We start from the raw sequence: 21681 nt of genomic DNA, 5'->3' as shown, positions 1-21681 counted from the left end.
ATTTTTAGTGGCTATTGTTTCAGTTGGAAAGGTAAATAACTTGAAGCTCAGAAGTGGCTTGCCCAGGGTAACATAGTTAAATAAATGGACAGGTCTTCTGAATCTCAGCCTATTGCCTAGTCTGCCTTACAGTTACATTTGTTACCTTTCTGAAATATTTTATGAGACATAAGAAATTCCCAGTTGGAGAATTATTTAACAGGTTATTTGTTGAATAACGTGTCTGCTTTCTGAAATTGTGGTACTTAATTTATCAGAGATGTCACCTCGGAAAAGGTTGAAAGTGCTACCTTTATTCAGAGGAACTTCTATTAACTATTTTTGGAAATTGCAAATGGATATTTTCCACTTTTAAACTTTTAAATAAAAAATATTTAGAGAAAATAATATTTTGTGGTAAGATTGCAGTTAGTCACAATTAAGTCATAGTCTAAAACCTAATCATCTCTCAAATTGTAAGCACAAAATAAGCAAGCAAAATCTTTATATCTTCATTATAAAAGTAATGTGTAAGGAGGGGTAGGTTAGAAAAGAAACAGGGAAGAGTACATACTGTATTTTGATTTTTGTTTTCTGTAGATGGTTAGGGTGACATTAGAGTATATCAGTCAGGGGACCATATTAATATATATTTGATATCTATTCCTCATTGTACTGGGAACATTGTTCTTTGTCATTGGATATTTCCAAAAAATATGTTATGTGATAGTATCATTTAATTTATTTAGTCATTTCTTTATTGTTAGGCATATAGGTTTTCAATTTTTGCTATTATAAATCATTCTTCATTAAACATTTTCATTTCTTTAGCATAGATTCTTAGAAATGGAGTAGTTGGAATAATTGGACCAGAGAATATGAACTTTTTTTTAAAGACCTTGTTATAGACACTGCCTAAATTTCCCCGCAGAAAAGTTGTTCCAAAATATAACCTCTACTTTGCCAGTAATATTATTTTTACATTTTAACGTTTTATTTCAAACTGATTTTAGATTTACAGAAAAATTACAAAAATAATACAAAGTTTCCATATACCTCTCACTTAGTAGATGCTAATTTTGGCAGAGACTAATAATTACCTTTGTGTTTTATACCATATTAGTAATTGGATTATTAAGATTCTTTATAGTATTGACGTACAGCTAAATTTACCTCTATAAAAGTTCATGAAACAAAATAATCATAACTTTTTACAGGATTTTACAAAGAATTCACAAGTTGGATCAGATAATTCTTCAGTTTTACTGTTTGACTCGACCCAGGAATCACTACCACCATCCCAAGACATACCAGCAATTTTTAGAGAAGGTTTGGTTTATCACTCTTTCATAAAAATTATAAATAGAGACTTGTTGAATATACATATGGAATTGAATTTGTTTTGAAGCCCATACCTTCATGTTAAGATTTTCATATATTATAACATGGAATAGAGCTAATCATTCCTGAATGCCTTTCTTGGGTGATATATAAAATTGTGTTTAGTAATACAATATTTTATTTATTTCTATTAAGTTGGCTAGCACATATTCTTTGCACTCTTTTTCACTTGGAACCAGCCATGGACTGAACAATCTTAATATAATTTCTGTGAGTCAAGGAAGTCCCCTGATACCTTAAATACTCTGTGAAAACAAGTAGTAATTATTTGGAAGACACTTAGTATGAGAAAAGGTGCATGGTTATAGTTGATTTCTCAATATGCTAATGTTTTTCTATTCAAATAAATGATGTAGATGTGATAGTTAAACATGATTATAGATTAGTATTGTAAAATGAAAGAACTAAAGAAACAGTGATTTCCACATGGTAAGTACTCAGTAAATATACTTTGAAGTAATAATGGAAGTTTTCCAGTTGAAGTGTTAGAGTTCTTTGATGTCCACCATAACAAAGTTCTTCATTAACCTAAAATAGGCCGGGCGCGGTGGCTCAAGCCTATAATCCCAGCACTTTGGGAGGCCGAGACGGGCGGATCACGAGGTCAGGAGATCGAGACCATCCTGGCTAACACGGTGAAACCCCGTCTCTACTAAAAAATACAAAAAACTAGCCGGGCGAGGTGGCGGGCGCCTGTAGTCCCAGCTACTCGGGAGGCTGAGGCAGGAGAATGGCGTAAACCCGGGAGGCGGAGCTTGCAGTGAGCTGAGATCCGGCCACTGCACCCCAGCCTGGGCGGCAGAGCGAGACGCCGTCTCAAAAAAAAAAAAAAAAAAAAAAAAAAACCTAAAATAAATTAGTATGCCAATAAAGGAATTTTGTCTCATTGAAAAATTCTCTATAATCAAAGCAATTATTGTTCTCTATAATAGCTAGTTTAATATGTTTCACTAAATGGAAAGAGGAACACAATTTTTTTGAATATGTAATTATTTACTCATAAATTAGTATATAACCTTTACCAAACCAAAACAAAAAAATTGTAGTCATATGAATGCCAAAAATATTTTCCCATTTTGATATTACTTGGTTTGATATTCACCTATCTAGGTGTCACTTACCTAGTTAGTAAAATAGCCAAGAACCAAAATAAACAGGGAGATAAAATAGTTGTTTTAACTCAGGTTTTGCAAAGCACATGATCTTTATTCATAGAAAAATCTGAATTATTGAAGCTTCCAAAGGGTAAAGACAGTGACTCCTACTGTCTCTCTAAGATTAATACAGCAGAGAGTGGAACTTTGTCCTGAATGGTAAATAGGGTTATAGTTAATTGGGAAGATACAGGTTTAAGCCTTTATTCTAAAGATTTCTGTGGCCTTTATCAAGTCATCTAACCTCTGTATACCTCAGTTTTCTCACATTATTAAAATACTTTCGTTTTTCTCACATAAAGCATTTATTCTCCAGACCTGAAATGAGCCATTTGGGTATTAAATTTTAATTCTTGGCAATCTCGGGGCTTTTTAAAGGCCCCCAAAAAATAAGTGGAAAGTGAAAAATGCATTATCAGTTATAAAGGATTTGACAATAAAGTTGTTAGAATAATAATCATGAATGATAATATGTGCTATATGTTCAGAAACATGATTAATGGACTCCTAAGATGATCATGGAAAGTTCTTAGAGAAAGTTGGATTTGAACTTCATTTTGAAGAATGAGGATAGGATTTTTATTAACACAGATAAGAAGAGTTGAGGTAGGGAACACCACAAGCCAAACACAACAGAAATAAATAAGCTGGCCGGGCACGGTGGCTCAAGCCTGTAATCCCAGCACTTTGGGAGGCCGAGACGGGCGGATCACGAGGTCAGGAGATCGAGACCATCCTGGCTAACACGGTGAAACCCCGTCTCTACTAAAAAATACAAAAAACTAGCCGGGCGAGGTGGCGGGCGCCTGTAGTCCCAGCTACTCGGGAGGCTGAGGCAGGAGAATGGCGGGAACCCGGGAGGCGGAGCTTGCAGTGAGCTGAGATCCGGCCACAGCACTCCAGCCTGGGCGACAGAGCGAGACTCCGTCTCAAAAAATAAATAAATAAATTAATTAATTAAATAAATAAATAAATAAATAAGCTAAAGAGTCAGAATTTAAAACTATTGAACTCAGGTTGATTTTATTTAACTTAGATTTATCATGCTTAAAATAAGCATATTTAACAGTCTGTTTTTATTATCCAGCTGGTTGTATAATCAGTTGCCTAGTCCAAAGTACTAGCACTCGTTGGTTGTTCAGGTAACCTAAGCATCTCAGAAAAATGTTAGTGGTTACACAAAAATTAGTCTTAGGTGCCTTCAGTATAGCTGGCAGTAATTATGTGCTTTGAGGATGGAAAAAATCATTTTTATCTCAAAGAATGAAACATAGATTTAACAGAGGAACCCACTAATGTAATACTTATTTTCCTTGCATGTATCTACTCTACTGCTTCTCCTATTAATGTAGTTGTGAGCTTTTAAAACATGACGTGCAGTTTTAGAAACCTTATCACAAAGTACAATTGTATATTATTTTCAAAAATCACTTGTGTTGGGTCTGGTTATAGCCTAAATAGCCCCACTTGTCTTGGGAATGCCCTGAATTATATAATCCTTTGGTCTTTAAGGTGATGGCTCTCAAACTCAGAACTGTCTTTAGCAATGAAATTCTTACTCAAAATTTATGCAGAAATTAATAAAACGTAAAAGGGTTTCTTTATCTGACATACCCATTATATTTTCTAAGATAGACCCATTGGATTAAGGGGAACATACTTTGAAAGTCATCACATTAACTCTAAACCTTTTCATATGAATGAGTGAGGTATTATCATTCAAGATTAGTTGTTTCTACTTTGTATATAGGGAGTAAATAAGATAATTTAAACCACCTGTTAGGTTGTTAGGTGGAAAAAGAACCAATTTGAATTTTCCATTACACATCTTAAGTTTTTTAAAAAACATTTAAGGCCGGGCGCGGTGGCTCAAGCCTGTAATCCCAGCACTTTGGGAGGCCGAGACGGGTGGATCACGAGGTCAGGAGATCGAGACCATCCTGGCTAACACGGTGAAACCCCGTCTCTACTAAGAAATACAAAAAACTAGCCGGGCGAGGTGGCGGGCGCCTGTAGTCCCAGCTACTCGGGAGGCTGAGGCAGGAGAATGGCGTGAACCCGGGAGGCGGAGCTTGCAGTGAGCTGAGATCTGGCCACTGCACTCCAGCCTGGGCGACAGAGCGAGACTCCGTCTCAAAAAAAAAAAAAAAAAAAAAAAAAAAAAAAACATTTAAAAGTGTTTCTCTAAGCGTTTAGAATAAATTTTTTAAATATTTTACAAACTCAAATGCATTTAAGCATCTAAATATAAGTTGATGTGTAGAATTTCAGCTCAGAGTATTCTCTGTGCTGTAACTTTTATTTATTTAGCTTGGAATTTTTTGTTATAACTTTTTTCATGATACTTGTTTGCTTTATTTGAAAGCATTTTTAGAAGTTTTGTGTATAAAGTTTATTTTGTGAAGTAAAGATACGTAGTTCATAGTAGTAGCTGTGCAATTTCTACTTGCTTATATAAATTTTAATCATTATTGTCATTTGTATGATATGCTTATTAAATTATATTACCTTTAATTTTGTTCCAAACTGTTTTTGCTCAATTTTAAATGTAAAGCCATTTTGGTAGCAGTTTTACATAAGCAATATTCCATACTGAAATATTTACAAATATCTTTCTCACTATTTAAATCTTTGTAGGTATGAAAAATACTTCATATGTATTAAAACGTCCTTCTACTTCTAAAGTAAACAGTGTTACTCCAAAAAAACCAAAGACCAGTGAAAACGTTCCTCAAATAAATCCCTCCACTTCATTGCCTTTAATTGGTTCTCCTCCAGTGACATCCTCCCAAGTTATGCTATCAAAAGGTAAACATGAAATCTGGCATGTAAAAAAAAATATTATTTATACATACATTTTAGAAATGGTGATGAATTTTAAAACCATTATTAGTGGTCATTTAAGGTTTTAAAAAGATGAATCTGAGTCTTAAAAGTCCTTAATTTATTATAGGTACAAATACCTCATCTCCATATGATGCTGGAGCACATTACCTAAGAGCTTGTCCTAAGTGCAATGTTCAGTTCAATCTTTTGGATCCTTTGAAATACCACATGAAGGTAAAACTTTTTTCAAAATTCAGTTGTTAAAAATGTTTATAGATCCTTGAAAATATTAAAAATTAATATATAGTAAATGCTGGTTTATCCAGATATTTAGATAAGAAACCTTCTCATTGGCATTTCCATATAACTTAAGTTAAAATTGATATTCACAATGATTATATAAGATTTTAAAGTCCTTTCCAATAATGAAATTTTTTAAATTAAGTTATGGATAGAACTGGAGGCCATTATGTTAAGTGAAATAAGCCAAGCATAGAAAGACAAATGGATGTTGTCACTCATATGTGAGAGCTAAAAAAGTTGATCTTCCAGAGGTATAGAGAGTAGAACAATAGTTGCCAGAGGCTGGGAAGGGTATGTGTGGAGGAGTAGGGGAAGAGGAAGAGAGGTTGGTTATTATGCACAAAGATACAGTTACATAGGAGGAATAAGTTCTAATATTTGGTGCAAAGTAGAGTGAAAAATTGCTAGGAGAGAGTACTTAAGATGCTGCCAACGCAGAGACATGGTAAATACTCGAGGTGATGGATACCTCAGACATCCTGATTTGATCATTACGTATTCTGTGCACTTAACAAAATATCACATGTACCCCATGATAATTTACAAACATTATGTATCAATTTAAATTTTTAAATTAAATTCATATGCACTACAGTGTATGCATATTGTATTTTTTTGTTTGTTTGTTTGTTTATTTATTTGAGACAGAGTCTTGCTCTGTCGCCCAGGCTGGAGTGCAGTGGCATAATCTTGGCTTCCTGCAACCTTTGCCCCTCCGGTTCAAGTGATTCTCCTGCCTCAGCCTCCCGAGTAGCTGGGATTATACGTGGTGCCACCGTGCCTGGCTAATTTTTGTATTTTTAGTAGAGACGGGGTTTTGCCATGTTGGCCAGACTGGTCTCGAACTCCTGGCATCAAGTGGATCCACTGGCCTCAGCCTTCCAAAGTGCTCGGATTACAGGTGTGAGCCACCGCACCTGGCCTGCATTTTAATTTTAGATAAAAATAATGTACAAATTGGAATATTTTATTGACTAAATTATGCCATTCTTCAAACTTCCTGTAAAGCAGGTGTTTTATTAGGTGCTTAATCTTTTGTGTAAAGTAAAAACTCCTTTTGTTTAGCTTATTTTTTGCCCATGGTGACATATGCATGTCACATTACCCTAAGAAAAGCTTGTTTTTGCCCATGGTGACATATGCATGTCACATTACTCTGTGAAAACCTTAGTCTTACATTTTAATTTTCAACACTCAAATAAATTTCTAATGATGGTGCATTTCATATGAAATGATAGTTTTGGCCGGGCGCGGTGGCTCAAGCCTGTAATCCCAGCACTTTGGGAGGCCGAGACAGGCGGATCACGAGGTCAGGAGATCGAGACCATCCTGGTTAATACGGTGAAACCCCGTCTCCACTAAAAAAAAGTACAAAAAACTAGCCGGGCGAGGTGGCAGGCGCCTGTAGTCCCAGCTACTTGGGAGGCTGAGGCAGGAGAATGACGTGAACCCGGGAGGCAGAGCTTGCAGTCAGCTGAGATCTGGCCACTGCACTCCAGCCTGGGCGACAGAGCAAGACTCCGTCTCAAAAAAAAAAAAAAGAAATGATAGTTTTAACTCAATCCATAATGTGGTTTATATAGTTATAAATGAATTCTAGCTTTCTATTAATATAGGAAGCTCTTGAAATTAGGTTTTAGGTAATTTTCACAGTACTAATGGAGTATGGGATTAAGGTAACACTCCACTTAAAATATTTTAGCAGATATTACAGTATTCTGTTATGTGTTTATAAAGATGGTCTGTATTCTCTTTGCATGCCCGATGTAAATGACAGGAAGGGGCAAAGGAGGCAAGAAAAAAAGTCAGTGTTGATTATATATGGGAAAGAAGTAATGAGAAGAGTGCAAAACGAAGAAGCAACTTAGAAAAAAGGAATTGTTCACTATTTCAAAGATTGGCAAATTTTTATTAAAATTTGGCATTTTACAAAAAAAGAATTCTAAAATTCCAAATACAAACGTCTTTACTCTGACGCAAGACTGTATTGAGTCTTTTGCTGTTTCCACCTCCCTGAGTGTTTGGAAAAGGGGAATCCAAGTCTCACATTACCACTATTTTCCCATGGTGTCTTCCAGTTCTGTTTCATGGTGTTGTTCTTTAGGACATAGATGTATCCATCTTTTATGATTCGTTGTGAGTGCACCCTTTAGCATTTTTATAGTGTCCTTTTTGTCTGTTTAATGCTTTTTGTTTGATATCAGGCTCACAACCCTTGTTTTCTTATTGTTTCCACCTGCCTGTTTTATTCTTTGCTTATCCTTTTACTTTCAACCCTCCCAAATCACTTTGTTTTTCTTCTTTCTTGCTTTCACCAGAGTTGTTTTTTCTTTTGTGATCCTATATGAAAACTTTTCTTTTAGAAGTGGAGCTAAACCCATGTATATTCATTGGTAGGAGAAATTTAACTGGTCTGATAGGTTTAATTGGTCTTAGTTTTGTCACAATGTTTTGTTATGCTTCTTTGTCTTTTTTTTTTTTTTTTTTTGGTCTTTCACTTTGTGATTTTAGGGAAGTTTTTTCTTTTGTTTTCCACTCTACCTTGTTTTAGTATGTAGTCTTGTCTTTATTTAACACTTTATTTAGTATTTAGTTAGTATGTAGTCTTGTATTTTTGTAACACTTTATTGAGGTATGATTGACCTATAAAAATCTGTATTTAATGTATACAACTCAATGAGTTTGGAGCTAAGTATACATCCATGAAAACATTACAATTTGTGTCATAAACATAACCATCACCTTCAAAAGTTTCCTCCTACCCTCTATTACCTTTTTGTGATATGAACACAATAGAAAATCTACGCTTTTAGCAGATTTTTTTTTTTTTTTTTTTTTTTTTGAGACGGAGTTTTGCTCTTGTTGCCCAGGTTAGAGTGCAATGGCGCAATCTCAGCTCACCGCAACCTCCACCTCCTCCTGGGTTCAAGCAATTCTCCCTTCTCAGCTTCCTGAGTAACTGGGATTACAGGCATGTACCACCACACCCAGCTAATTTTGTATTTTTAGTAGAGATGGGCTTTCTCCATGTTGGTCGGGCTGGTCTCGAACTCCCAATCTCAGGTGATCTGCCTGCCTTGGCCTCCCAAAGTGCTGGGATTACAGGCGTGAGCCACTGCACCCAGCCAGATTTTTTAAGTATGTAATACAGTATTGTTAACTATATGCACTATTCTGTATAGTAGATCTCTAGGACTTACTCATCTTGAATAACTGAACCTGTGTACCGTTTGACTAATACCTTCCCATTTTCCCCTCCCTCTAGCCCCTGGCAATCACAATTCCACTCTCTGCATCTATGAGTTTGACTATTTAGATTCCTCATGTAACAGAAATCATGTAATATTTGTCTGTCTGTGACTGGCTTATTTTCCTTAGCATGTTTTCCAGATCCATACATGTTGGTGCAAATAAGGTTTCCTTCTGTTTTTACGGGTGAATAATATTCCATTTCTGTGTGTGTGTATATATACCACATCTTCTTTATCCATTTGTATATTAATAGACGTTTAGATTACTTTCATGTCTTGGCTATTATGAATAACCCTGCAATGAACATGGGAGTACAGATGTCTCATTGGGATTCCGATTTCAGTTCCTTTGGGCGTATACACAGAAGTAGGATTACTGGATCATATGGTAGTTCTATTTTTAACTTTTTGAGAAACCTCCCATGTCTTCCATAGTGACTGCACCAATAAAATTCCCATCAACAGTGTAAAATGGTTCCCGTTTTTCCACATTCTTACCAACACTTATCTTTTATCTTTTTGATATAGCTGTTCTAATAGGTGTGAGGGGATAGCTCATTGTAGTTTTGGTTTGCATTTCCCTAATGATTAGTGATGTTGAGCACTTTTGCACATATGTGCGTGTTGGCTACTCATGTGTCGTCTTTTGTCTATTCAATTCCTGTGTCCATTTTTAAAAATTGAGTTGTAGGAGTTTCTCGTATATTTTGGATTTTAACGCTTTCTCAGATACAGTTTCTCCTATTTATTTCTCCAGTTATTCTTAGAGAATTCTTCTAGAGAAATTCTACAACTGTAAAATATACCCAATAAATAAATTAGTTTTATCTCATTGGATAAAAAAGGCTTTTGTATGAAAGTATTCCACATTAGGATCAGTTTATATGATGTCTTGATTTTATTCATGAGGTAGATTTCCCCTTCAGATATTTAGGTATTCTAGATAGAATATGTTGAGATATTCAAAATGTAACTGATGCTTCTTTCATTGTGTTCCACACATTTTCTAGCATGTTAAGTCTGGAGAATAGCAGGTTAGCTGTGCTCAAAGTCTGGTTCCAACCAGGCTTCACTTAAATATTACTGTGTTATTTTATAATCAAGTTTATACATAATGGCATATAAAACTACCTTTTAAGCTTTTTTTTTTTTTGAGACAGACTCTCGCTCTGTCACCCAGACTGGAGTGCAGTGGCACGACCTCAGCTCACTGCAACCTCTGCCTTCCGGGTTCAAGCAATTCTTCTGCCTCAGCCTCCTGAGTAGCTGGGACTACAGGCACACGCCACCATGCCCGGCTAATTTTTTTGTGTTTTTAATAGAGACGGAGTTTCACCATGGCCAGGCTGGTCTCGAACTCCTGACCTCGTGATCTGCCTGTCTCAGCCTCCCAAAGTGCTGGGATTATAGGCATGAGCCACCATGCCCGACCTGAGCTATTTTTTTTTTTAATTATTGTAGATTCGGGGATACATGCGCAAGTTTGTTAACAAGGGTATATTGCATGATGCTGAGGTTTGGACTTCTGATCCTGTCACCCAAATAGTGAACATAGTGTGCAATAGGAAGTTTCTCTTCCCCTGCCCTCTTCCCTCCCTCCCAATTTTTGGAGACCTCAGTGTAGTTTCCATCTTTATGTCTATGTGTACCCAGTGTTTAGCTCCCACTTGTAAGTGAGAACGTAAGATATTTAGTTTTCTGTTTCTGTGTTAATTCATTTAGGATAATGGCCTCCAGCTGCATCCATGTTGCTGCAAAGGACATTATTTCATTCTTTTTTATGGCTGTCTGGTATTCCATAGTGTATGTGTAGCACATTTTCTTTATCCAATCCCCTGTTGATGGGCACCTAGGTTGATTCCATGTCTTTGCTATTGTGAATAGTGCTGCAATGAACATACAAGTGTAGGTGTCTTTTTGGTAGAACGATTTATTTCCCAGTGGGTATATACCCAGTATTGAGATTTCTGGGTCAAATGGTAGTTTGATTTTTAGTTATTTGAGAAATCTCCAAACTGTTTCCACAGGGGCTGAACTAATTTACATTCCTACCAACAGTGTATAAGCACGTAAGCTGTATCTTGACACAGATGTGAAATGGGTGATTTTGGGCCAAGAAAAAATTTATTATTAAATATTTACATCTAAAAAGAAAAATTGTAAAGAAAAAATATTAGATATATAAACATCCCTGATCTTAAGGTTTTCAATTTGTTTTTGAAGTTATTCCTTTATTAAGATAGTAGGTGTTTATTGTTTGAATTTTTTTAGAATATACAAAAATGGAAGCCACAATTTTGGTGAATAGCTTTCTAGATACATTGCCAAGCATAGTTTTATATCATCTGGCCTTAGATGTAAACTCAATCGTTTTTTGATATCTAATCTTTAAAAGAGCTATAGACAAGGCTCATATTTTTTTCCTCTTTCAGCATTGTTGTCCAGACATGATAACTAAATTTTTGGGAGTAATTGTTAAATCAGAACATCCATGTGCTGAAGACAAAAATAAGACTGATTCAGAGACGGGAAAGTTGATCATGTTAGTCAATGAGTTTTATTATGGAAGGCATGAAGGAGTCACTGAGAAAGAGCCAAAGACTTACACAACCTTTAAATGCTTCAGTTGCTCGAAAGTTCTTAAAAATAATATTAGGTATGTAAATATTTATTTTTATTTCTGTTTGAAAGTTGGAATATGACAGATAAGAATATAGTATCTTTACTTTGCTGTGCCATCCTCAGTAAGTAATTATAATACTTTCTACTAAGAACAGAGGCAGATTATCATGTTGGAAAATTTTTGTTCCTTCTTGTATTTTAAGAGTTTGACTCCAGGATCCACCTAATTGTATTATTTTCAGATAGCTTAAGAAAAGATAAAATGTATTTTAATTTAGGGGGAAATTATTTCTTTTCCCTGCATTTATTATTGAACTAGGAGGTTTCATGAGAAACTTATATTTTCTAGCTGTCTTTGAATCTTACTTTTCTTCATGTCACCAGAAGAACCACTATGCAGCATGACCTCCTTCATACTAACCTTATTTAAAGCTCAAATTTTTCAATTTTAAAATAAATTTCAGACATTTACCAAAACTAAAGAGAAGTGTTTTGGAGGTGTAAAAAAAGATAAAAACCCAAACCTTCACAATAATTGCTATCTAGGTTGATGACATTATCACTTTGTTTCAAGATTATTTTCTTCAGTGATTCATAATTGTAAATAGTTGACCCAGTCTTAAAATTGTTTACATTGAATATGCTTACTTTGAAATTCAGCAAAAAGTTTTAGTAAGCCCTTTGAAAACGGTATGTCCATTTATATTGTACTCTCTGCTATTGAACATCATAGTTCCTTCTCTTCAGAAGCCTTTTAGAGAAGCTAAAATAGCAGACGGTAAAACTGAAAAACAGACGGTGCTACAAAGGGCACAGCCTGCTAAGAAAAATGAATAGTTTGTGCTAACAGTAAGCCAGTATAATTAGATAAAACAAAAGGTTCTTGTAATTATAGGCATTAAAATTGCTATTGCATGCATTTCGAAACCAAGACACAAATAAAAATATACCAGCAGTTTGTCTTTTGAAGCGCTGAAACCTTCAAAGCTTTCAAAGATTTGTCTGTTCCCTGTAGCTGCTTTTGGTGGTAGGGTTTCCGTCCTTTCAGTGTTTTATTTTAAAATGTAAATAGTATTTTACGTATGGAAAAGAAGCCTGCTATTTTTCTTTGCAAAAAAAAAAGTTTTAAATCTAAAATAATGATAAAGTGTTACAGCAAATTAGTGATGTTTCATATGACTACATTAATGGATTATTTTAAAAACAAAGATAAAAAAACCTTACTGAGCCACTTAATGAAAATTATTTAAAGTACACACTTTTCTAGAGGGCTTTCAGGCCTCGGAGATGTTATTTTGAGTAATAGAATTACATTTTTAAAATTTAGGTTCAGAGACTTTTCTTTGGTTATAAGTCTGAATTTTTGCTCTTATTGGCAAATTGTTTATAGGTTTATGAACCACATGAAACATCACTTGGAACTTGAGAAGCAGAACAACGAAAGCTGGGAAAACCACACCACCTGCCAGCACTGTTACCGGCAGTATCCCACACCCTTCCAACTGCAGTGCCACATTGAGAGTACACACACTCCCCATGAGTTTTCTAGTAAGTGAAAGTTTCTTTGGAATCCTGAATATTACTGACTTTGATCATCCGAACTGTGAGGAACCCTTAAAAATTCTGACAGAAAAATAAAAATAAGAAGTAGACTTTGTAATTTGAGGGCAAAATTGAAAAGAAAAATCATAACTTTTATAAACTTAGATTAAATGTGTTACTAAAGCCAGGTGTGATGGTGCATGCCTGTACTCCCAGCTACTAAGGAGGCTGAGGCAGGAGGATCACTTGAGCCCTTGAGTTCAGTACTCTAGATTGCTGTGATCAATTGCACCTGTGAATAGCCACTGCACTCCAGCCTGAGCAGCATAGTAAGACCCTGCCTCTACAAAAAAAAAGTAGAAGAAAAAAAATTGTTAAAATTGAAGTCCCTCGGTCGGGCACAATGGCTCATGCCTGTAATCCCAGCACTCTGGGAGGCCGAGGTGGGTGGATCACCTGAGGTCAGGCGTTAGAGACCAGCCTGACCAACATGGAGAAACCCCATCTGTACTAAAAATACAAAATTAGCCTCGCGAGGTGGCGCATGCCTGTAATCCCAGCTACTCGGGAGACTGAGGCAGGAAAATCACTTGAACCCAGGAGGCGGAGGTTGCAGTGAGGCAAAATGGCACCATTACACTCCAGCCTGGGCAACAAGAGTGAGACTCCATCTCAAAAAAAAAAAAAAAAAATTGAAATCTTTCTTATAAACAATTCATTAGTGGAAACTTCCTTGGCATAACATGCATTGTGTGTAGGGGACTAAATTAGAACACCCAGATTCCATGGTTTTCAAATTTGAAATCGATTGTCTTGATTTACACTTTAGACAAAAAGTAACTGCAAAGTTAGTTAAGATTTAGAGTCTGAGAAGCGAACAGATTTGGTTCAGATTCCAACTTTGCCTTTTACTACAACTGTGAGATCTCAAGCAAGTTACTTAATTTTTCTGTGCTTCTGGTTCCTCATCTGAAAAATAGGAATAAAAAATAACAGTACCTTCCTCGGTGATGTTACAAGAATTAAATAAGCTAATACATCCTTGGAACAGCATTACAGAGTTAACAGCTATAAAATTGTTAGAACCACATCACTATTACTTCTACTATTATTATTACTGGTTGTTGTTATGGATGTACAAAATGAATCTTTTTTTATACACATCCTTAAATGGTATAATGTGTTTTTTTCCACTTTCAGCTATTTGCAAAATCTGTGAATTATCATTTGAAACAGAGCATATTCTTTTACAACATATGAAGGACACCCATAAACCTGGTGAAATGCCATATGTTTGCCAGGTACACATTTTATTGTGTAGTTAAGTGTTTGTTTAATTTTCATGTGCCATGAAATAGTATTGTTCTTTTGATTTTTTTTAAAGCCATTTAAGTAAAATTAGTTACTATGCTAAAATTGAAGACCCTCTTCATTAGTGGAAACCCCCTTGGGATTAACTCATGCATTATAAATAAGGGGGTGGAGTAGCTTTTGCCTGTGGGTTGTACTTTGCTGACCTCTGCACTAGATGAGGAAATGCCCTACTAGAGAAAGACAAATATGTGGGTTATCATATAGGGAAGATTGTAGATATGCTAGAGAAATAGGAAAATCTCTTAGTTATAGAAAACCGATTTAAATGCTTTGGGATCAGTGTTGCAGAATTTGAAGTGGCTTCCAGTAACAAGGAAGTGAGATAAAGATAAATTGACACTGGCATAGCATGGATGCTATTTAAAATCTGAAGAAGAGAGTACTCTGTTTTATATAGCAGGAAACTTTTTAGAACAAGATTTGGCAGAGCTTGAAAATTCGCATCAAGATAGGGGTGGTAGATTTGAAAAGAAGAGAGTCTTACTGTGTTTTGAAATATATGCCTAAACTTTGAAAGATATCTTTCAAATGTTATCTTTATTACTTGCAGTAATATAATTCTTAGTTGTATAGGTGGCAGAGCTGTACTAGTAGTACATGTTCTTCCAAACAGATGACCCGTTATTGCTACTTTGATGTAATTGCAAGAAGTTATAAAATTTCAAGTTAAACTAAGCCTTCTTTATATTTCTAGGTTTGCCAGTTTAGATCATCAACATTTTCTGATGTAGAAGCTCATTTTAGAGCAGCCCATGAAAACACTAAGAACTTGCTATGTCCATTTTGCCTCAAAGTTAGTAAAATGGCAACCCCCTACATGAATCATTACATGAAGCATCAGGTGAGATTAAGCAGTTCTTATTTGTTCATGTTGTCTTAGTGAAAAGATACAGATCTATATGTATAGATCTATAGCTACATCTATATCTATCTATAACTTAGAACATTGGTTAGATTTGTTCTGAACAGAAAGCAAAGTTGTTCCGAATGACACAATTAATTTATAATTTATGCTGAATAACTTGTGAAACTTTCACTTATTTTCCTTGCTTGCTTTCTGATGACGCTGAGACTCATAAATAGTCAAAGTTCTGAAAGATAGCTAGAAATAGGAACCCCAAAGTGGAGGAAAAAAACAGAAAATTCATGAAATTCTTAAGTTAGATATTTCAGGACCTAAGGGTGGTGGGACTGGGAATGATTTTGGAGGTGCTTATCAAGAGCAGGAAAAAATAAGTTTGAATGGAGGAACATAAGATTAAGGACTCATAGCCTTGTGTTTTCCTCTTTGTCTTGAAATCTTATTTCTACTTTCTAGCCCACTTTTTATTATGAGACATGTGGTTGTCATCAGTGACCCAGAATTAACTTTTGTAGCAGCCATTAACAAAGGAAACAGCAAGAACACTTATGACCAGATATGTGAACTACACCAGAGAACTATATTTAGGTTGTAACTTACTTCCTTTGTGACTTTTGCCAGTTCTGCTGTATAATTTCTGGGATACCAGTATTGATGCTTGCATCTTTCCCTTGAATTCTGATTTTATGCTTACTGATTCTTTTCCCCAATTAGAGCATCCTGTGGGCTGAAAACTTTGATGAAACAGTGGGCCTATTCTTGAGTGTTTGAAACAGCAATAGTGCCTTTGCCAAAAATCAGAAGTCAATGGATTTACTAAATCTGGTCATGTAATCGAGTTTTACCTCCTCACTGATCAGCTCATTACATTTTCTTAGTATTAATTGCATTGTCTCGGCAAGTTCATTCAGCACTGGCGCTAACGTGGCGCTTGATTGTAGTCGTTGGATGATCATGAAATCAACTTGTAGTTAATTGGAAAAAAAGTCATAAAAATAGAATTTCCAAATACATTCAGATTACCTGTGTTATGACTTAGATGGTATCAGTGTCTTTTTTTTTTATCCTGGTAGGCCATCTCACCCTTAAAAACCTTTGGCAAAATCTTTCTAGGGTTTCCCCCAACAGTGTTCACTCAAATCTTAATAAGTGTTTCCCTCTTAACTTGTTCCTAGTGAAAGAAATTTAGTGAATGGCTGGATTTACAAAATTCATAGGGGTGTTTTTTCTTTATTTTTAAAAACAAGACTTTTCAGAGCTTTCAATATGCTAATATTGTAAATCTCTAAGCAAGGGACATAGTATGTAATGGTCCTCAAACATTTTTAACCTTTGAGTCCTTTATTTGCACAATACCTATTAACATTTCTTGAGGTGTAGAGTTTGGGAAACACTATTCTTGGTGGTCTGTATTTCGTTTTTTGGCCTTCAATTTTGAAAAGAAGAATGGAACATAAAGCAGTATCTCTGACTGTCTAATTATAGGTCTTCTAACATAATTCTTTCGCCTATGCTTTACTAAGCTCTAGAGTGATATACATGTAGATTCGAAAGGAGTGATAACATGCTTAGAAAGGTAAGAAAGACACAGTGAACCCACTTTGTGAGCTGTGTCTCATAAGTGGTTTATCTGATCTGTAGTCATTCTTCATACCCTAAATTGTATGCCTTAACTTACTGTATGTATTGGAAAGAGTTACCCAACAGGTCTGATTTGCTCAAATATTGTACAATTTCAGAAGTGCCTGCTTGTATAAGTGCCCCTTGGCTAAATCTTAGAAATTGAGCTCCTAAAATGTTCTTAATTGATAAGAGTGTTTTACATGCCTGGAACCTTGAGCCATGTTGTAACAGTTTGTCAAGAAAATTTACACCAAAAAAATACGGTTATGGTGACCACTTGCTTTTCTTGCAGTGGAGGGAGTCGTCTGAAAATTTGGTGGCTTACCCCCATGAAAAACCTAAGCTCTTAGACTCAAGAGAGCTTTCCCATCAAGCAACACTTTATAGGTGTTGCTGCAGTTCAGTGCTGAGGGATTATATGCGTATTGCTGCAGTTCATTGCTGAGGGATTAAGTGTGTCCTGTGTGACTCCACTGGAATGGAACTCTTAGAAGTTGGCACCTGGTAATCCTCTAGAAGCTATCCAGTGCATCATTTTCCTTTATTAATCCTGCTCTGTACCCTTACACTGTACTAAAACATAGCCGTGAGTATAACAGTGTCTTAAGTCCTATCGATCCTTCTGCTGAATCATCACATCTGGGAGTAGTCTTAGGGACCACTGAGGTGCCACAGGTGCTATCTTAGTCTGTTTGAGCTGCTATAACATGCTATTATACCACTGACTGGGAAGCTTAAACAACAAGAACTTATTTCTCTCTGTTCTAGAGGCTGTAAAGTCCAAGATCAGGGCACCAGCTGTTCAGTGTCTGGTGAGGACCTGCTTCCTTGTTCATAGATGGCCATATTCTCACTGTCTCTTCACATGGGGGAAGGGGTGGAGAGAGCTCTCTGGGGTCCCTTTTATAAGGATCCCATTATGACAGCTCCACCATCATAATCTAAATACTTTCCAAAGGCTCCACCTCCCAATACCATTACATTGGAAATTAGGATTTTACCATATGAATTGGGGGGCGGGGAGGGGGGGCACAAGCATTCAGTCCATTTCAGGTGCTCAATTTTTTTTGTTAAGTTTGGAGTACCTAAAGAGTAGGCAGTCAGCAGTGAAGAGGTAAGATTCTATTGATGAGGATCATCAGGCTTCTCTGAAGGTATTTGCAGTTTGCATAATTATTCACAAAAGACTCAAAAACCTGAGCTGACCAGTATTATAAGCTTGTAATTGAGATGGCATTATTAGTGCAATTTTATATAATAAGAATTATTGAATTTATTTTATTCTTTTTGAAGACTTGGATTGCAACTTTTTCCTAAAAATAATATATTATTATGTCTTGAGTGATTTTGGAGTTAGCAATGCAGTTTATACATTTTTTAACAAAGGCTGAAAGACTCCAGATGTGTTACATATCCTCATTAGCTCTTTAATAATAACAATAAGCAGTTAACATGTACTAATCACTTACCATTTGACAGCCACTGGTGCTTTTACATGCATTATCTTGTTTAATCTTCACAGCCACCCTATGAGGCAGGTATATGATTGTTTCCATTTTATAGTTGAGGAAACAAAGCTTTATAGAAAGTAATTTGCCCAGTGTCACATTCCCTAATAAATGGTGGAGCCAAAAATTGATTTCTAGCCCAAGCTTCCACTGCAGACTCATATTCCACATTGACATTAGGTCTAAAGGCAGAAATTACAGATAGTTACCCTTGAAAATCCCTCAAATTGGCCAGGCGCAGTGGCTCATGCCTGTAATCCCAGCATTTTGAGAGGCCGAGGCAGGTGGATCACCTGAGGCCAGGAGTTTGAGACTAGCCTGGCCAACATGGTGAAACCCTGTCTCTACCAAAAATTAGCTGGGTGTGGTGGTGCATGCCTGTAATCCCAGCTACTTGGGAGGCTGAAGGGGGGACAATCGCTTGAACCCCGGAGGCAGAGGTTGCATTGAGCCAAGATGATGCCACTGCACTCCAGCCTGGGAGACAGAACGAGACTCCGTCTCAAAAAAAAAAAAAAAAAAACCTCTCGTATCACCCAAAACCATATAGTATGCATGTAAAGAAGTTCAACACTTAACTTTTTCTCTACCCTTGGAACAAGTTACTGTTTCTTTTGTTAAACATTTTATTTTAAAAATGTATTAGTTGGGCATGGTGACTCACACCTGTAATCCCAGCACTTTGGGAGGCCGAGGGGAGTGGATCACTTGAGGTCAAGAGTTCGAGACCAGCCTGGCCCCATCTCTGCTAAAAATACAAAATTAGCGGGGTGTGGTGGCAGGCGCCTGTAATCCCAGCTACTTGGGAGGCTGAGGCAGGAGAACTGCTTGAACCCAGGAGGCGGAGGTTGCAGTGAGTCAAGGTCACGCCATTTCTCTCCAGCCTGGGCAACAAAAGCAAAACTGTATCTCAAAAAACAAAAAAAAAGTATAATCATCCGCGATCATTCGCACAATGCAAGCATACATACATAAGAGAGATATGCAGGACTTGAGTCCAACTAAGGGAATAGTAGATTAATGTCTCCCATCTTGGGGCTCTGGACAAATAAATACTCATTGAATGAAATGGCAGACACTTTGAACTAGTTAAATTGTGACTGCTGCTCATTTGTACTCTGTCGGTCTCTTGCCTCACTTTATTTCTTTATTTAACAAATATTTGAGTGCCTAATAAATGTCAAGGACTGTTTTAGGTACTGGGGATACAGAAGTAAGCAAAGCAAGCTTTGTGCTTGCTAAAATTTGCATCATGGTAGAGAAGGATTTGTGTGTGTATGTGATGTCTGAATGTATATGTGTGCCAGCTGATGGTAAGTAGCATGGGAAGAAAATATAGATAGAGGGAATGCCAGGGTTCAGATGAAGGAGTGGTTTCTGTTTTTTAAATGGTGTGGTTAAAGAGGGCTTCTCCAAAGGGAATAAGAGAGTAAATCATGTGGCTTACTCATCTGGGAGAGAATGTTCCAGGTAGAGGGAACAGTAGTAGGTAGACAGTGAGGTGAACATACACCTAGGATATTCAAGGAAGAGCAAGAGGCCAGTGTGGCTGGAGCACGGTAAACAAGTGAGAGGAAACGTAGTAGTAGATGAGGTTGTAGCAATAGAATGTAAACCAGATCATTTAAGGACTTGTAAGCCAGAGTCAGGATTCTGGAGTGTTATGGAAAGCCATTGGAGGGTTTAACCATGTGAAAGATCTGTAACATTTTAAGATCACTCTGACAGCTATGGGAAGAATAGACTGTAGAAGGAGAAAGGATAGAAATAGGGAGAAGATAGGAGGCTATTGCAAGAGTCCTCGTAAGTGGCTCAGAGAAGTATGGTAACAGTGATTGGAGGTGATGAGAAATTGAAAAATTATAAATTTTTTTAAGGTATCACTGACAGGTTTTATTAATTTGTTGAATGTGGGATGTAAGAGAAAGAGAAGAGTTCAGAGTGACCAAGTATTTTTGTCCTGAGCAGCTGCAAGAATTTAGTTCCCATATACTGAGATATTGGGAAGAGTAGGGAAGGTACAGATTTTGTGCCCTTCCCCACTCAGGATGAATGAGAGGGAATCTAGAGTTCAAGTTTTTTGTCCATGTTGATTTGAAATACCTATTAGACATCAAGAGATGTCAAGTAGGCAGTGAGTGGATGCTATTTAAAGCCATGAAACTGGATGAGGTATAGGTAGAGAAAAAATCTGTGGGAACTATACTCTAGAGAAACATTCTATCCATCATCTTAATTTACTGTCTGTTACTTGGCTGAGTTTTTCTTCTTTCCCCTTCTCTCTTGAGCACCTACAGGTAAATCTGTTTGTGTTTACTGTACCTATGGTATGATCCAGTACACCACACTTCTAAAATAGTCTGAAGATCAAACTAAAATAGTAATGCAAACACCTTATCTTTATATATTGCTTTGAACTTTGTAAAGAGCTTTTATTTAGCAAATGCCTTTTGTGCACCGGTAACTCTACTAGGTACTTTCATACATGTTACCTCATTTGGTTTTCCTAAAAGATTGTTTGTGTTTTATATGCAAATAATGATGAGCTGGTGGAGATACATCTTTAAAGAAAGCATTCTTTTGTATTTGTATGTTGTTCTAAATTTATAATAATATAAAATATATTTTAATTAATGAGAACAGATACATAAAGATTGCAATTGATAATGTATAGTAGAAAGAACACTAACCAGCTATGGGCAAGTGACAAATTTCTCTTGGGTCCTATTTCCCATTGGTAAAATAATAATGGGACTAGGGTTTGAGGAGGAATTTAGTCAAAGGTTTCTCAAACAATAGATTGGAATCCATTGTTATTTATGCCACTACAATCAGTATAGAAGTTTTCCAATTAAAATCTAATTATATACTTTTTATGTTTGATCCTTATATGGTAACTAATGCTTTTGAAACTCAAATACTAACACAAGGAGAACTTTTAAATAATAGATCATTTCGAATTGTCTGTGGTGGGAGATGATAAAATTCTGGTTGTAAATTTATTTAGATTTTAGAATTAAGAGCAATTTCAGGTCCTAGGATTTGTGGTGGTGGAAGTTATTATATCTAATCTTTTCTGTAAACAGAAAAAAGGGGTTCATCGTTGCCCAAAATGCAGACTACAATTTTTGACCAGCAAGGAGAAAGCTGAACATAAGGCACAGCATCGTACATTTATAAAGCCTAAAGAACTAGAAGGATTGCCTCCTGGAACAAAAGTGAGTTTGTGAGGGGGT

The 21681-nt window shown here is 36.2% G+C and overlaps 1 protein-coding gene across 1 annotated transcript in view; it reads left to right on the top strand.

Annotated features, from left to right (window-relative positions):
* ZNF280C (zinc finger protein 280C) overlaps positions 1–21681 on the top strand; it is a 66459-nt gene that overhangs the window by 26844 nt on the left and 17934 nt on the right. The window contains exons 6-13 of the mRNA XM_025372499.1: positions 1197–1308; positions 5172–5342; positions 5488–5594; positions 11347–11570; positions 12927–13084; positions 14279–14379; positions 15147–15293; positions 21532–21663. Of these exons, the coding sequence (XP_025228284.1) occupies positions 1197–1308; positions 5172–5342; positions 5488–5594; positions 11347–11570; positions 12927–13084; positions 14279–14379; positions 15147–15293; positions 21532–21663 (1152 nt within the window). The remainder of the gene's footprint in view (positions 1–1196; positions 1309–5171; positions 5343–5487; positions 5595–11346; positions 11571–12926; positions 13085–14278; positions 14380–15146; positions 15294–21531; positions 21664–21681) is intronic.

Source organism: Theropithecus gelada, chromosome X, assembly GCF_003255815.1.
Source record: "Theropithecus gelada isolate Dixy chromosome X, Tgel_1.0, whole genome shotgun sequence".
In the NCBI taxonomy this organism is placed as follows: Eukaryota; Metazoa; Chordata; class Mammalia; order Primates; family Cercopithecidae; genus Theropithecus; species Theropithecus gelada.
Note: the sequence above shows the minus strand (reverse complement) of the source record. Positions and strands in the feature narration are given on the sequence as shown.